The sequence below is a fragment of the Myotis brandtii genome, unplaced genomic scaffold (assembly GCF_000412655.1).
Source record: "Myotis brandtii unplaced genomic scaffold, ASM41265v1 scaffold84, whole genome shotgun sequence".
NCBI classification, from domain to species: Eukaryota; Metazoa; Chordata; class Mammalia; order Chiroptera; family Vespertilionidae; genus Myotis; species Myotis brandtii.
In genome coordinates this window covers 9,794,009-9,811,223 of record NW_005371410.1, presented here as the reverse complement: position 1 = coordinate 9,811,223, position 17,215 = coordinate 9,794,009, and the positions used below count along the sequence as shown (strand labels likewise).

The following is a 17,215-nucleotide window of genomic DNA, read 5'->3' as shown; positions in this document are numbered from 1 at the left end:
GCCCTCGAAGCGGCGCGTGAAGCGGGAGAAGCGGGACGATGGCTCCGAGGCCGCTGCCAGTTCCAAAACTAGCTCAGGAGATGCCTCGTCACTTAGCATCGAGGAGACCGATAAACTCCGGGCCAAGTTGGGGCTGAAACCCTAGGAAGTCAATGCCGTGGAGAAGGAGGCGGGCACCCAGAAGGAGCCCGTGGCAGCCGATGTCATCAACCCCATGGCCTTGCGACAACGAGAGGAGCTACGAGAAAAGCTGGCAGCTGCCAAAGAAAAGCGCCTCCTGAACCGGAAGCTGGAGAAGATCAAGACTCTGGGGGAGGAGGACCCCTGGCCGGACGCCGCCGCAGCCTGGATCGAGAGAAGCCGGCAGCTGCAGAAGGAGGAGGACTTGGCAGAGAAGAGGACCGAGCTGCTGGAGGAGATGGACCAAGAGGTTGGTGTCAGCACGCTGGTGGTGGAGGAGGAGTTCGGGCGGGGGCGGCAGGACCTGTACAGTGCCTGGGACCTGCAGGGCCTCACTGTGGAGCATGCCATGGACTCCTTCCGAGAAGGGCAGACCGTGACCCTCACCCTGAAGGACAAAGGCGTGCTGCGGAAGGAAGAAGATGTGCTGGTGAACGTGAACCTGCTGGAGAAGGCGCGGGCAGAGAAAAACGTGGAGCTGCGGAAGAAAAAGCCCGACTACCTGCCCTATGCAGAGGATGGAGTGTGGATGACCCGGCGCAGCAAAAACCCCGCTCTGTCCTGGCCAAGTACGACGAGGAGCTGGAGGGCGAGCGGCAGCACTCCTTCCGTTTGGGGCAGGGCGGCCTTGCCCATGGCCTTCGGGAACGTGAGCTGGAAGAGATGCGCACCAAGCTGCGGCTGCAAGCTCAGTCCCTGAGCATGGCCGGGCCGCGGCTCGCCTCCGAGTACCTGACGCCAGAGGAGAGGGTGACCTTTAAAAAGACCAAGCGGAAGGTGAAGAAGATCCGAAAGGAGGAGAAGGAGGTGGTAGTGCGGGCTGACGACTTGCTGCCTCTTGGGGACCAGACTCAAGATTGCTGCCTCTTGGGGACCAGCCTCAAGATGAGGACTTTGGTTCCAGACTGCGGGGCCGGGGCCGGGGCCGGGGCCGGGGCCGGAGCCAAGTGCCCGAGGGAGATGAGGAAGCCCCGGAGGAGGAGGAGGAGGAAGAGAGGGAGCCGGCGTCTCAGCCCCCACCGTCAGATGACACTCGGGTGGAAAACATGGATATCAGTGATGAGGAGGAGGATGGGCTGCCACCTGGGTCCCCAGAGCTGCTGGAGGAGGATGAGGCGGAGCTGGAGCTGCAGATGCAGATGCAGCTGGAGAAGGGCCGCCGGTTACGGCAGCTGCAGCAGCTACACCAGCTGCGGGACAGCGGCGAGAAGGTGGTGGAGATTGTGAAGAAGCTGGAATCCCGCCAGCGGGGCTTGGAGGAGGAGGAGGGTCCGGAGCGGAAGGGGACCATCGTGTTCAGCGCCACGTCGGATTTCTGCCGTACCTTGGGGGAGATCCCCACCTACGGGCTGGCCGGCAACCGGGAGGAGCAGGAGGAGCTCATGGACTTGGAACGGCATGAGGAACGCTCGGCCAAAGGCGGCTCTGAGTCTGACGGGGAGGAGAACATTGGCTGGAGCACAGTCAACCTGGAGGAGGAGAAGCAGCATCGGGATTTCTCTGCCTCCTCCACCACCATCCTGGACGAGGAGCCCATCGTGAATAGAGGGCTGGCAGCCGCGCTGCTCCTGTGTCAGAACAAAGGACTGCTGGAGAGGACCGTGCAGAAGGTGGCCAAGGTTAAGGCACCCAAGGAGTCCCTGCTGTCAGCAGTGTACTGCATTGAGGACAAGATGGCCATCGATGACAAGTATAGCCGGCGGGAGGAGTACCGGGGCTTCACCCAGGACTTCAAGGAGAAGGACGGCTATAAGCCTGATGTTAAGATCGAGTATGTGGATGAGACGGGCCGAATACTCACACCCAAGGAGGCTTTCCGACAGCTGTCCCACCGCTTCCACGGGAAAGGCTCGGGCAAGATGAAGACAGAGCGGAGGATGAAGAAGCTGGACCAGGAGGTGCTCCCGAAGAAGATGAGCTCCAGCGACACACCCCTGGGCACTGTGGCTTTGCTCCAGGAAAAGCAAAAGGCCCAGAAGACACCGTACATCGTGCTCAGCGGCAGCGGCAAGAGCATGAACGCAAACACCATCACCAAGTGAAGCTGACCTCCCCTCCGATCCCCTCCCCAACTTTAATATCAAATAAAGTTTCCCCCTTAAAAAAAATCAACAGAGCTAGATAGAGATAAGATTTTTATCAAAGGTCAGATAAACTATAAACATAAAAGAAGGAACTGTAGAAGGTCAAAGAAGGACCCAAAACATACCATGATGTAACTAGAGGCATGCTTATAGGATCCAATGGTATAAATACAGTTGTAACAGGACAATAAGGAGAGAATCTGGCTATGCTGATCAACTGAAAAAAATAAGGGGGGGGGAGGTCCCTGTAGAGCTCCCCTACCCTTTCTACCTCTGAAGACACAGAGAGATGGCCACCTGTGAACCAGAAAGCAGGCTCTCACTAGACCACGCATGTCAGAGGTGACACGCGAACTCATTTTTTTGGTTGATTTTTCTTTGTTAAATGGCATTGAAATATATAAAATAAATATCAAAAATATAAATCTTTGTTTTACTATGGTTGCAAATATCAAAACATTTCTATATGTGACACAGCACCAGAGTTAAGTTAGGGTTTTTCAAAATGCTGACACGCCGAGCTCAAAAGGTTCGCCATCACTGCACTAGACACTACTGTAAATCTGCTGACTCTTTGGTCTTAAATTTCCCAGTCTCCAGAGCTGTGAAAATAAATTTCTGTTGTTTATAAGCCACCTGTCTATAGTGTTCTGATATAGCAGCCTGAGCTAAGATACTAGGTAACATCAAAAAGGATCATGTAGTGCTTGCATTGGCAGCACATGTACTAAAATTGGAAATATACAGAGAAGATTAGCATGGTCCCTGCGCAAGGATGACACCCAAATTTGTGAAGTGTTCCATATATATATTTTTTAATTTGGAAATATTGGGGGGCCAGGCGGGTAAGTCCAACTCAAGAGGAAGGACTTCCACTGGTGCTCAGGCCGCACCAACCTTTTATTTGGTTTGGGATCCACCCATAGTATAGCTCGTAGGCAGGGAGGTTCCAGTGACACACAGACTATTCTTATCAATAAGGATTTACACGACTAAAGGTGGGGAGGTTGCTTCAGCTACCATTATCTGGATTAACAGAGGTGGTGCACAGCTCTGACCTTTGCTAGGGCTTCAAAGGTCACCAGCCTTCCGGGTTCTCTGTCTACACCTCTCTGCTAGTGAAGACAATAGGCGGTTTCCCACACTCCTACATACCCCACACTGGGGATCAAGCCCACAACCCAGGCATGTGGCCTGACCGAGAATCGAACCGTGATCTCCTGGTTCATAGGTCGATGCTCAACCACTGAGCCACACCAGCAGGGCTAATCTTTGCATTTTCCAATCCAATCCTCAACATTGCCACCAGAGTGATCTTTCAAAAATGTAATAGGTCATGTCACCTGTTTACAGCTCTTCATCTGTTTCCCTTGCATTAAAATCCAACGCCCTTGGGTTTTAGCCTGAACTTCTTAATACGTCTTGTAAAGAACTTTGTGGTTTAGCATCTGTCCCTTCTCAAACTTGTTACTATAGTCACCACCTCATTCTGTGTTCTAACCACACAGTCTGGGCCCTCTCTCTGGAGCACTTCCTTCAGGGCCTGGGTCAGGAGCCGCTCCGGGTGCTTCCACAGCCAAGTGTTCCATATTTTTAATTAAAAAAAAAAGGATCATGTAGAAATGTCTTGATTGGAAATGGAAAATTTTCTGTGATGTAATATAAAGTGAAAATGGGAAGTTACCTTGTTGCTTAAGTCTCAAATACAGGGAAGTGCAAGCCCTATTTTGGCTCTGACCCTGGGCAAGAGATTTGACCGCATATAGTCTCAATTTTCCCATCTGAATTGTGTTCCCCCTCCAAATTAATATACCAAAGAACTAACCCCTAGTACCTAAGAGTTTGACTGTATTTGGAGATAGGGCCTTTAAAGGAGTAATTAAGTTAAAATGAAGCCTTTAGTGGGGGCTCTAATCCAATATGACTATGTAGGGAAGGGAAAAAGATTTCCTCTATTCTCTTAGGTTTAACTAAGGCCTTTAATTCACCGGGTCCTGTGAGTTAAACTGACAAAAGACAAATTAACAGGAGAGAAGGCATACACTTTTATTAATATTTAAAGTTTTATGTGTATGGGCTTCACAAAAAAGAAGTGAAAAAGTCAAAGAGCAGACAGACTTGGGAGCTTACATACTATTTTAATAAAGGGTGATAAATTGTGGAGAAGTGAGTAGCAAAGGAAAGGGCATTTGGGCTTCTAGAGCTGGTAAACTATGAGAGTGACTAGGAAATACATGGGGGTGGGTTAAGATATCTTCTAATGCAGCGGTTCTCAACTTGTGGGTCGAGACCCCTTTGGGGGTCGAACGACCCTTTCACAGGGGTTGCCTAAGACCATCGGAAAACACATATAATTACATATTGTTTTTGTGATTAATCACTATGCTTTAATTCTGTTCAATTTGTAACAATGAAATTGGGGGTCACCACAACATGAGGAACTGTATTAAAGGGTCGAGGCATTAGGAAGGTTGAGAATCACTGTGGAAGATAAGATTATTTTAGTAAGGTCTGTTCATGCAGACTCACCTCAGCATTGACTCCTCCAGAGATAGGAGTGCTCTCCTATCCTCTCTTCCTGGAATAGGGACTGTGCTTTTTTCATAGGAGATTTATGCCCAGCTTTCACGCAGATAGCAGAGAGCTCTTCCTGCGCCTGCTGTTCCTCAGTTGCCTTCAGCTCAAAACAATTGATATGCCAAAGTGGCATATTTGAGGGTGTCATATTCTGATCTCCTTTGACTGATATCTTTCTGAAAAAAGATTTGAATACGGATGGGTAAAGAGGGAAGACCTTGTGGGCACAGCAAGAAGGTGGCATCTAGACGACAAGGAGAGGGGCCTTAGAAGAAACCAAACCTGCTGACACCTTGATCTCAGACTTCTCAGTCTCTAGGATGGAGTGAAAATAATATTTTGCTGTTTAAGCTACCCAGTTTATGGTACTTTGTTACAGCGGTCCTAGCAAAACAGTATACCATTTATCAGATGGAAAACAATCTTAAAAACATCTTCACTTAGCTCTCAAGGTTGCACTGAGTCAAAAAGATATAAATCCCTTTGTAAATTATAAACTACTACAGAAATGAGAGTAATTGTTATTCATATCGTAGCTGAACAACCTGCAGGAATGCACTCCTCTCATTAAGACTGAGCTTTTTAAGCCTTTAGTATGGCAGAGGCTCAGTTCTCATATAGGAGATGGAGAGAAACAGGAGACTTAAGGAGGACTGCAGTAAAGAACACAAACAACTTGCCAGAGAAAGGAGAGAGGCAAAATAAAGAGAATGGTTTCTTATATCCATGCTGCAAGCTGGTAAAAACAAAACAACAACCCACCTAGATGACATATAATAATAATAGCTAAGATGCATTGAGTATTTACTAACTACCACACATGGCCTCAAGTATTTTTTATATATGTTCTCTAATTAAATCTATCAACTCTATAGTAAAAGCACAGATGTACGTGTGTGTGTGTGTGTAGATATGTTTTTTGTCTGTCTGTGTCTGTATGTTATCTATTTTAGTCTCTTCTGTTACAACATATATCTCCAATATGAAAATTTTTTGCTATGTAGTAGGTAAAAAGCAATAAAATTGCCAAAATGAGAAGTCATGATTTTTCAAGAAATGACTATATCCGCACCACCACAAAACATGTAGAAACACTACCTGATGGAACAGAGTGTCCTATAGTAAAATATACAACGCTCACTCACCACCCACCTCATCTTCTTACTCTTAACCCAGTGTATGATATGCATTGTCCTAAGAGTGAACGCACTGTTCTTTTGAATTTTTGTTTATTTCATGATGAGCCTATTGAGCATACTGTATTAAACCTGTATAAACACCCTGGTTATAAGAATCCTAGGTAGTAAATAAAAAGAAAAGCCTTCAGTTGAAATAATGAGATGTTTTGAAATAAATGAGAGAATTTACAGGCCCGAGGGAATCCACATTGTTCACATTCAGGAACAAGGGTGAGAAAATAAACTAAAGGAGTACTTGTGCATACCAGTTATCATCTGCGTCGAGTGGAATTGGGAAGCACTTTGAAGAGATTGCAGATAAGGACGCCCATGCCAAGTAATGCCAATCCAGTTGAATAGCACTTTGTTTCCAATAGTCTCTAGGCTCATTAGGAACCATACAAGCAACTTCTTTATGAAAAGAGGAGACTCTCAGAACAAAGTAGAATTTCTATTTTAGGCTGGTTTAGGAAACAGAAAAACAGAACAACACACCAGAGTAATCCAACTCTGGTATCACAATATTTTACCCTAAGGATGATGAGGTCCTTCTTTCCTTTTACCTCTTCTTAGTAATAGAAAAAATTACAACACGTTACCACACTGATTTCAAGCAAATGGTGTTTGGAGCATGGCTATCCACTAAGGAAAATAATTAACCTATTACCTCCCATTTAAAGTAGGCATGGAAAATCTAAAACTTCTATATGGCGAAAGACATAATGACTAAAAGACAAATGACAAACATGTCATTGTAACATGTGACAATGGGTTAAAATTATTATAATAATGTGTAATAAGCTCTTATAAATCAGTAAGGTAAAAAAAAAGAACATCTCAGTAAGAAATGATCAAATAAATGATGAAAAGATAACAGAAAGAAACACAAAGTCTAATCAACATGAACTAGAGCTCAATTTCTAATTTAAAATATGCAAATTAAAATTATGCATTAATTTAACCTAGTAGATTGGCAAAAACACACTAAAACGATTTTAAAAATAGGTCCAGCCCTAACCGGTTTGGCTCAGTGGATAGAGCGTTGGCCTGGGGACTGAAGGGTCCCAGGATCGATTCTGGTCAAGGGCATGTACCTTAGTTGCGGGCACATCTCCAGTGGTGGGTGTGCAGGAGGCGGGTGATGGATGTTTCTAACTCTCTATCCCTTTCCCTTCCTCTCTGTAAAAAAAATCAATAACATATATTTAAAAAAAAAAAGATTGCGGTTTGATCCCCTTCCAGGTACTTAGGGCGGCAACACATTGATATTTCCCTCTCACATCCTCTCTCTCTCTCTCTCTCAAGTCAATAAATACTACTATATCCTCGGGTGAGAATAAAAAAAAAGGGTTCAGTAATTTTACCTTTCCCTTCGAGAATGAGAACGACTTTATTCAAAGGAAATGAGATGGGTTAAAAACTATATGTGCAAGTGTGTTCATTATAGAATTGTTTATAAGTTTAAAAAATTGAATTTCATCCAGCAATTGAGAATTGGTCAAATCAAAGTATATCAATTTTCATTTAGCAATTCTGCTGGAATCTACCTCTTGGAATAGTCATTAAAACCATGTTCTAAAGCAGGGGTGGGCAAACTTTTTGACTCGAGGGCCACAATGGGTTCTTAAACTGGACCGGAGGGCCAGAACAAAAGCATGGATGGAGTGTTTGTGTGAACTAATATAAATTCAAAGTAAACATCATTACATAAAAAGGTACAGTCTTTTTTTTTTTTTTTTTTTTTTTAGTTTTATTCATTTCAAACGGGCTGGATCCGGCCCGCGGGCCGTAGTTTGCCCACGGCTGTTCTAAAGAAACAAAGATTTTTATTTCAGCAATTTGTAGAAGGGAAAAATGGCACAGTACACCCACATCAGGGAGGGAGAAAAGAAAAAAAAACTGCACACTAATGATCACATTTATGCATCCATGTAAGATACTGTGTGTATATACACAAGGGAAATAAAAATGGATTGAATGGTAGGTTGTAGAATACTATGCAGCTGCAAAGAAAGGATTTTATAGTTTTCTATGAAATTGTGACCATATATTAAAATTTTTAAAAGTTCCATAACTGTACATATATTATGTCTCTTCTAATACAAATATATAATGTTGTTTGAAGACATTCTGGGACTCCAAGCACCTTGACCATGAACACCCCTCTAATAGTTGATTTGATGTTATTGGTTACTTAAACACTTACTTAAATGAATAACTTTGATTTTGCCCTTGAAAAGCTCCTAATTTTAGTTTTTTTTTTCTATCTATGCATGAAAGGTTAAAGACCCGCTTGGAGCTACAAGAGGCAAAAACTGCAGAGCCAATCAGCAAGTCTTACTGGTAAACAACCCTTTAATTACTAATGCTTCTGGGCCTGCACATTTGCAAATGGTTGGCACTTAGTTGGGTTCAAAGCCCTTTCGGCTGGAGGCCGGTCCCTGCAGGAACCTCACTACCTCCTTTCCAAGCCTCGGCTCCCACGCACTTCTCGGAAGAGGGAACGTGGAGAGTCCCGCTAGGACTGCCAGCCAATGACTACACGTCTACTCTCAGCCCTAGCAACGCCGGACCAATGGGCGGAAGGCTATCTTGGATCCACTGTTCTTTTCTAGCCAATAGGAAACGTTCTTCAATGCCCCTCTCTAAAATGCGCAGCTCCCCGCGAAGCTGGCTTCACTTCCGGACGGCTGCGGGGAGCGCTGGCGTTGCCATAGCGACCATTTTACGTTAACTAGTTCGTCGCTATCATCCAGGTGACAGGGCCACTGCGGGGGCAGTTCTTCACCCATCTGCTCTCAGCTCCCTGAGGTCGAAGGGCCTCAGCTGGCGCCGGGGGTCTGGCCGAAGGTCCCGCGGCGCTCCGCCCGGCGGGATGGCTGCGGAGGAAGAGGACGAGGTAGAATGGGTGGTGGAGAGCATCGCGGGATTCCTGCGCGGCCCGGACTGGTCCATCCCCATCTTGGATTTTGTGGAGCAGAAATGTGAAGGTAAAACACTCGAGCCCGAACTGACCCTCCGTTCTTGCCGCTCTCGCATCAGCAGTCGACAGGGAGGTGGTCCCCACACACCATCTCCATCTCCCCGGTCTCCAAACTCTATCCGCCAGGTTGAGAGCTGGGCTTGTAGGCGGTTTCGCTGTCACTACGCCAGTGTTGTCTTTGACAGAACTGAAAACGGGACCGAGACTCTCCTCCCTCTGGGCCCAAGAACACGCATTAGACTTTAATCCCGGGTTTGGTCTCTCCCCGCATCCTGCACGTTTCTGGTCTGGGCAGGTGCACTGCTTGGGGGGGTCGGGGGGCGCTTCTTCCACCTCTTCCCCAGGGGTTTGGGGGGAGAGAGGCGTCAGTTTGCCTCTGAGTTCCGTCTGATCCCCACAGTTGACCGCAAAGAGGGGCATGTGAATACTGCAGGCGCAGAACCGGTGATTCTGGTGGCCCGTATTCCCTTTACTGTATTGAGCTCTGGCTCAAGGCTTTACCAAAAAGGGGTGGCGGTGGTGGGGGTTTCAAACCAATGAGGTACATAAACGTGGCATACCGTTCCCTGTGAGGGCAGGTCACCCCCAGGTTCTGATCAGTTCCCACGTGGAGTTCTGCGTTCAGTCCTTGGAGACAAATTGGAGCCCATTAGGAACCAGAAACCTGTCATACAGATGAATGCCCAACTGTTATCCTGGTGGTTGAGCTGGGCAAGACTTTGATGGTAGTAATCCATTAGTCATTTGAACTTTTGTCTTATGTTGGAGGGATGAGACTTGTTTTGTGAGGTTCAGTGGGTTAGAGCTAGGCTCAGTGAGTACAAGCTACAGGGAAACACATTTCTATGACGGAAGTGCTTCATAAGGCAATGCATCCCAGGTAAGTTAGCCTTCCTGGGAAGGTGATGAGCTCCCCAGGCACTAGTGTTTGAATGGATCTGACAGCAACTTGATGGAAAGGTTCTAGAGGGCGATTTCAACTACCAAATGGTTGGTTATCCTGGGTGCCCTTTGAAGAGTCCTTTCAAGCCTAAGATTCCATGAATGTGTTGGAGAGGAAGTTTAATTTGACCACTGAATCTTTTCATCACCATAATAAAAATTCAAATAGCATTTATTACATAGTTGTTTTTACAGGTAATTTTTTAAAGAAATGAAAAATAACTTGCATTTGTGCTCTTTTAAAGAATTTAAAATGCTGTTGAAACTGATAAAGCATGTGGAATTCTGACCTCGTTTAGGAGAAAGATTAGTTTTGTACAACTTTGTGATATCAGCATTTATTTTGACGAACATTTATCGAGTGTCCTTGGGCCAGAAGCTGGGATAGAAAGATGAATAAGACACAATTATTATGCTTAAGAAGTGGGGAAGACAGGCAAGTAAATGGGATTTAAATACAAAATGACAGGTGTTATAATAAAGGTAGGGACGTGGTGCTGTATTATAAGGGTTCAGAGGAAGGTATTTAACCAGCCTAGGAGCTAGGAGCAGGTAGCAGGTCATGAAGTGTGTGCCACTTAGAATGACTTGAAGAAGTTGGGACCAGGGAGGCCAGGTAAAGGCAAAAAGATCTAGGACTGACAGATACATACAGGGGTGGGCAAACAAATGTAGGTTTACAGTTCATATGGAAAATAATACAATAATAAATAATAATATAGTAATAAACTCTGTTTCACATACTCACAACTGTAAACCTACTTTTGCCCACCCCTGTATGGTAGCTATAATAATAAAAGCATAATGTGTTAATTAAACTGGACATCCTTCCTTCTGGACAAAGCTGCAGCAGGTGGGGGCTGAGGCAGAGGCAGCAGAGGCCCCCGGCCGCAGCGGTGGTGGGCGCCAAGGCCCTTGCACAAATTTCATGCATCGGGCCTCTAGGATATATAATAAAAGCCTAAGCAATCTTTAAGGCAGATGACCAGTTGTTATGATGCACATTGACCACCAGGGGGAAGACGCTCAATGCAGGAGCTGCTGCTTGGTGGTCAGTAGGTTCCCACAGTGGGAGCGCCACTCAGCCAGAAGCTGGGCTCACGGCTAGCGAGCACAGCGGCAGTGGTGGGAGCCTCTCCTGCTTCCATGGCAGTGCTAAGGAGCAGCAAGCCGAGTGGTAAGGAACAGTGAGCAGGTGGGCGGTAAGGAGCGAGGGGTCCGAACTGCGAGAGGGCACAGGCCGGACTGAGGGACCCCCCTTCCACAGAGCACCAGGCCTCTAGTGTATGTATAAGTATATACTTGTAAATACATATACAAGTATCTATTTGTAAGATATAAGGAGTAGACTTTTATAGTAGCATTAATGATATCATTTATTTTTTATGCAATATTTTATCTTCAATTTAGTTTTTGATGATGAAGAAGAAAGCAAATTGACCTATACAGAGATTCATCAGGAATACAAAGAACTAGTAAGTACTTTTATTTATATTTTTTACTGATTTTTAAAGGTAATTAGATTAATATTAATTTTAGCTCTTCTAAATTAAAAAATGGTGCCCTGGCTGGTTTGGCTCAGTGGATAGAGTGTCGGCTGTATGGTCTTGGGTTCAATTCTTGTCAAAGGCACGTTATCTCGGAGGCAACCAATCAATGTGTCTCTCTCACATAGATATTTTTCTCTCTGTCTCTCCCCCTCCTTTCCACTCACCCTAAAAATCAATGGAAAAATATCCCGAGGTGAGGATTGACAAAAATAAATACAAAATGAATAACTAAATAAACTTAAAAAATATATTAAAATATGGAATTGTCCATCCTAATTCTTTAAAAAATTCAATCTATCCTAATAGTACTACTAGTTGCATCAGGCTCCAAGGGTTCTTTCAGCATCTCATCCTTATGACTTCATATCTCTTCTACTCTATAATCTAAGGAATGGTTTAGGATGACTATGTAAAGGAACCTTGCATCTAATCTTCAAATTTTATTCTTCTTTTGCTGATGCATCCTGGGAAGTGTTATTAACTTAGTCAGTTGTCTTGTGATTTTTAAAAATAACTCCTCTGGGTAGCATAAGAGTTGTACCTCATCAAACTTCATAATCTTGACTTCAGTTATTTTCAGTAGAAGAAATAAAATTTCATTAGATACTTTGTGAAAATTTTTAATTTTTTGTTGTTTGTTTTTTCAATGAAAAACATTGCCACTCTCATGTAGTATAATTTTATGTAGATTAATAATTGCAAACAAACATTTGATTATACTCTTAAACTCATACTTAACATGAAAACTGTCATTTTGAATTTTTATATGTAAATTACAAAAGTTAAACTTTCTCTTTTTAGGTTGAAAAGCTGTTAGAAGGTTATCTCAAAGAAATTGGAATTAATGAAGATCAATTTCAAGAAGCATGCACTTCTCCTCTTGCAAAGACCCGGACATCACAGGTTTTTGCTTTCATGTTATTCCATAACTTATAGTTTTGACAAAAATGACCCAAAAAAAGGGTTTCACTTAAATTTTCTATGTTTGGCCCTAACCGGTTTGGCTCAATGGATAAAGTGTCGGCCTGCGGACTGAGGGGTCCCGGGTTCGATTCCGGTCAAGGGCATGTACCTTGGTTGCGGGCACATCTCCAGTGGGGAGTGTGCAGGAGGCAACCTGTCGATGTTTCTCTCTCATCAATGTTTCTAACTCTCTATCCCTCTCCCTTCCTCCCTGTAGAAAATCAATAAAATATATAAAAAAAAAATTTGCTATGTTTGATTGTCAAAGATTATTCTTGACATTGTGGTAAGTCATCACATATGAGTTCTTTTTTATAAATACCTTGAGAAATGATAATTTGAGGCATTAATGAACTGATGCAATTAAAAAAGAACTTTCTGAATTTAGAATAAAATAGATCACTGATAGTTTTGTAGTTGCTCCTTTTTTTAATCTAGTAAATCCACAGAACACAGTTCCTGGGGCTTCCTTCTTTTGGAACTACTTTTATTATCTTATTAGTCCTGCAGTGCTGGGCTGAAGTAGGTATCATGTGAATTTATAACTAATATTTATTGAGGGCTGATGTTTGTTGCTTGTTTTAGGCACTTGACATGTATTATTTTATTTAATTTTCCTGATATTCCTTAAGAAATATTTTACTTCCATTTAGAACTGAGATAACGAATGCACAAATACATTAAACAACTAGTGCAAAGTCCACAGCTAAGTAGGTAGTTGAATCAGGATACCAGCCCAGGCCCCCACCTGAGAGCCTCTTGCTCAGAGGCTGAGGATAGGAATATATTACTATTACCATATAGCCTTCTTCTGAAAGAGTTGCTTTAGCTTCCCAGCATCTACCAAATGATAATTCCTTAGTGAGATGGTAATTAGGATTCTCTATGATGTGACCCCAAATTATATTTTTAGCCTTCTTCTCCTGCTATAGTTCTCCAATACATTATGTACTACAGTCATTTCGGGCCACTTGCGCTTGTAAGTGACTTTGCTTATGCTATTCCTTTATTTGGAATATTTGGCTCCCACCTCCCCACCCCACCATCCTTTCCTTACCCAGAAAAATCCTCATCATCAGGGCCTGGCTTAAATTTTCTTCTTTTAAGGCAGGTTTCCTGAACCTTCTAGTCTGACTAACACTCATTGTGCCTCACTGGGCACTTACATTTTTTGGTATTCTGTCTTTATTTATAGTTTCTTTTTTTTTTTTTCCTTCAAATATATTTTACTGATTTTCTACAGAGAGGAAGGGAGAGAGATAGAGAGTTAGAAACATCGATGAGAGAGAAACATCGATCAGCTGCCTCCTGCACATCCCCCACTGGGGATGTGCCCGCAACCCAGGTACATGCCCTTGACCAGAATCGAACCCGGGACCCCTCAGTCCACAGGCCGACGCTCTATCCACTGAGCCAAACCGGCTTCAGCTATTTATAGTTTCTTACAACTCTGTTTGCTTTACTAGATTGTAAGTCCTTTGAGCTGTTTTAAGTATGTTTGCATTCCCAGCATCTATCACAGAGATGAGAACTTAATTCCTAATAGGTAGTTCTTAATAAATTATTGTTAACTTAAATTATCTCTTTATTGTGGCTTAGAAGAGCTTGCTTTAACTACTGTTTAGCACGTCCTGCTTCAGTTTTCTTTTGCACAACTTTTGCTCATTGAATGATCACCGCTGATTCTAGAGATAGAAAATCTTTAATATCACATGACACTTAAAGAAATATTAAATGCTATTGATATAACAACACTAATGTAAGCAAACATGATTTTGTTGATTAATAATTATAAAAAACAAAAGTTGTTTTACAGTTCAGCAGTAGCTTTTGTTCTATATGCACTATAGTTTTAGTTTAAGGAATAATAATAGACACTCTTTTCTTCTCCTTTTTGTGAAATAGGAAGAATTTGAAACTTATTAAGTAGTATTTAAATTTATTTTTAAGACATTGGTATTTGTTTTTATTTTCCTTGTTTTTCTGGAATATTTCTTGAATAAAGATGTTCACAGTAATATTAGACACATCCATCTTTTGTTTTTGTTATCAGGGTAAGTTTAAATTATTTGAATGAAGGTGTCCAGAATTTTAAAATATTGCTTTCAGATCAAGAGTAACACATCTTTCTCATTTGTTCTATTATACAACACCTTTTGATTTATCTGGATTTGATTGGTACAAGGACTCAAGCCTTTTGACACAGACAGAACTTGATTTGAGTCATAAATTTTTCATTTAGTAGCTCTAAGACCTCAGACAAAAGTTGTTTTAGTTTTCCTTTCTTATCTAATCTGATTATAAATTTCCATACCCATAAAATATGGATAGTATCTACTTTGAAAGATTTTTGTGAAATTTCAGAGGCAATGTTCGTAAAGCATTTAGCACAATACCTGACATATATAAGGTGGTGTATATTGAAGTGCCTCTTAGTTATCTGTGGCTATTTTGGTGGTTGATTAGCACTGTGTTAATCAGGCCAGGGTCATGGGTTCAATCCCCATGTGGACTAGTTAGCTTTATTCTCTTTTGGGGCAAACTCTTAGCACCAGATACTGAATATCAATATGATTGAATCAGCTAAGTCTGTCACTGTTATCAGAAAAATAGCTCAAAGTATGTTACATATTGCTTTGCAGCAATTATATAATCTTTTTTTTTAAATATATTTTATTGATTTTTTACAGAGAGGAAGGGAGAGAGATAGAGAGTTAGAAACATCGATGAGAGAGAAACATCGATCAGCTGCCTCCTGCACACTCCCCACTGGGGATGTGCCCGCAACCCAGGTACATGCCCTTGACCAGAATCGAACCCGGGACCCCTCAGTCCACAGGCCGACGCTCTATCCACTGAGCCAAACCGGTTTCGGCAATTATATAATCTTTTAAAAAAATTTTATTTATTGTAGAGCGTGAGGGAGGGAGAGAGAGAGAGAGAAAGAGAAACATGGATTTGTTGTTCTATTTGTGCAGTCATTGGTTGATTCTTGCCCTGATCTGATATCGAACCTGCAACCTTAATGTATCGGGAGGATGCTCTAATCAACTGAGCTACTCGGCCAGGGCAATCATATAATCTTCATACATAAGATAAGAAGGTAATTCCATTATGTTAATGGGGTGCCTAAGAATGAATTCAAGAAACCAGTTGCTTGCCCTGGATAATTTTAGGAGGTAATTTTTATTTTGTTTTGGTTTGCTTAGTTTGATTTTGATTTTTAAATCTGTTGCCAGTTCCCATTGTATTGTATTGCTAAAGCCAACTTGAAAGATTCTTTTTACCTGGTTTGGTTATCATTAGACCTAAACCACTGGTCCTGGAATATTCTGTGTATTAAAGTCAGCAGGAGTGGTAAGGGGTCTAATGACCCTAATGAAATGAAGAACTCTAGTTTTTTTTAAAAAAAGACTTTTTAAGAGCATGTTTTTTTGTTATATATGTGTGGTTTCTTTAATAAAAATGCTTATGACTTAGGTTATCTTTCTTTCTTTTTTTTTATATATTTTTATTGATTTCAGAGAAGAAGGGAGAGGGAGAGATAGAAACATCAATGATGAGGGAGAATCATTGATTGGCTGCCTCCTGCACACCCCCAACTGGGGATCGAGCCCGCAACCAAGGCATGTGCCCTTGACTGGAATCGAACCTGGGACCCTTCAGTCCGCAGTCCGATGCTCTATCCGCTGAGCCAAACCAGCCAGGGCTATCTTTCTAAATAGTTTAGAAAATTATGGCAGTATAATAAATACAGAGATATTATTTCACTTGTCTTCAGTAATATTACTAATTATGTGCTATTTTCCAATTGAAATAGGCAAAAGTGGCTTCCTTCATTGCTTGTGATTTTTTTTGGTGAGAATTGATATCAATGTATTGCCAAAACCAGGGACTTCTATATGGCAAGAGGCAAACTATTTTTTGCTTTCGTTTTTGTTTATTCACCTGATTTTCTTGACATTTATAAGAAAGACATTAATGCTATATTATATTATTATTAATACTAGAGGCCCGGTGCACAAAAATTTGTGCACTCGGGGGGCGGGGGGAGGGGGGTCCCCCAGCCCGGCCTGTGCCCTCTCGCAGTCTGGGACCCCTCGGGAGATAACGACCTGCTGGCTTAGGCCTGCTCCCGGGTGGCAGAGGGCAGGCCCAATCCCTAAGTGCAGCCCCTGGTCAGGCTCAGAGCAGGGCCGATTGGGGAGTTGGGGCGCCGCCCCGTCATGCACAGAGCAGGGCGGATAAGGAGGTTGTGATGCCACCCTCAGTCACGCTCAGGGTAGGGCCGATTGGGGGGTTGGGCCACCGCCCCCTGTCACACTCAAGGCAGGGTCGATGGGGAGGTTGCGGCGCCACCCCCTGTCACGCACAGAGCAGGGCCAATCAGGGGGTTGGGCGCTGCCCCCTGTCATGCACAGAGCAGGGCCCATCAGGGGGGTTGGGGCACCACCACTGTCACACTCGGGGCAGGGCTGATGGAGAGGTTATGGCTCTACCCTGTCACACACAGAGCAGGGCCGATCAGGGGATTGGTGTGCTGCACCCTGTCAAACACAGAGCCGCAGGGCAATCAGGAGATTGGGGAGCTCCCCCCTATCAGGCACAGAGCAGGGCTGATCAGGGGGTTGGGGCGCTGCCCCCTGTCACTCACAGAGCAGGGCCCATCAGGGAGGTTGGGGCTCCGTACCCTGTCACACACAGAGCAGGGTCAATCAGGGGGTTGGGGAGCCCCCCCCGTCACTCACAGAGTAGGGC

At 43.6% G+C, this 17,215-nt stretch overlaps 2 protein-coding genes across 2 annotated transcripts in view; both read left to right on the top strand.

Annotated features, from left to right (window-relative positions):
• LOC102257289 (U4/U6.U5 tri-snRNP-associated protein 1-like) overlaps positions 1 to 2,491 on the top strand; it is a 59,863-nt gene extending 57,372 nt beyond the window's left edge. The window contains 3 exon segments of the mRNA XM_014532006.1: positions 4 to 698; positions 701 to 1,029; positions 1,062 to 2,491. Of these exon segments, the coding sequence (XP_014387492.1) occupies positions 4 to 698; positions 701 to 1,029; positions 1,062 to 2,222 (2,185 nt within the window). The 3' untranslated portion in view covers positions 2,223 to 2,491.
• Positions 2,492 to 8,673: 6,182 nt separating this feature from the next.
• Positions 8,674 to 17,215, top strand: part of CFAP36 (cilia and flagella associated protein 36) — a 20,593-nt gene continuing 12,051 nt past the window's right edge. The window contains exons 1-3 of the mRNA XM_005884597.2: positions 8,674 to 9,009; positions 11,355 to 11,419; positions 12,296 to 12,397. Of these exons, the coding sequence (XP_005884659.1) occupies positions 8,895 to 9,009; positions 11,355 to 11,419; positions 12,296 to 12,397 (282 nt within the window). The 5' untranslated portion in view covers positions 8,674 to 8,894. The remainder of the gene's footprint in view (positions 9,010 to 11,354; positions 11,420 to 12,295; positions 12,398 to 17,215) is intronic.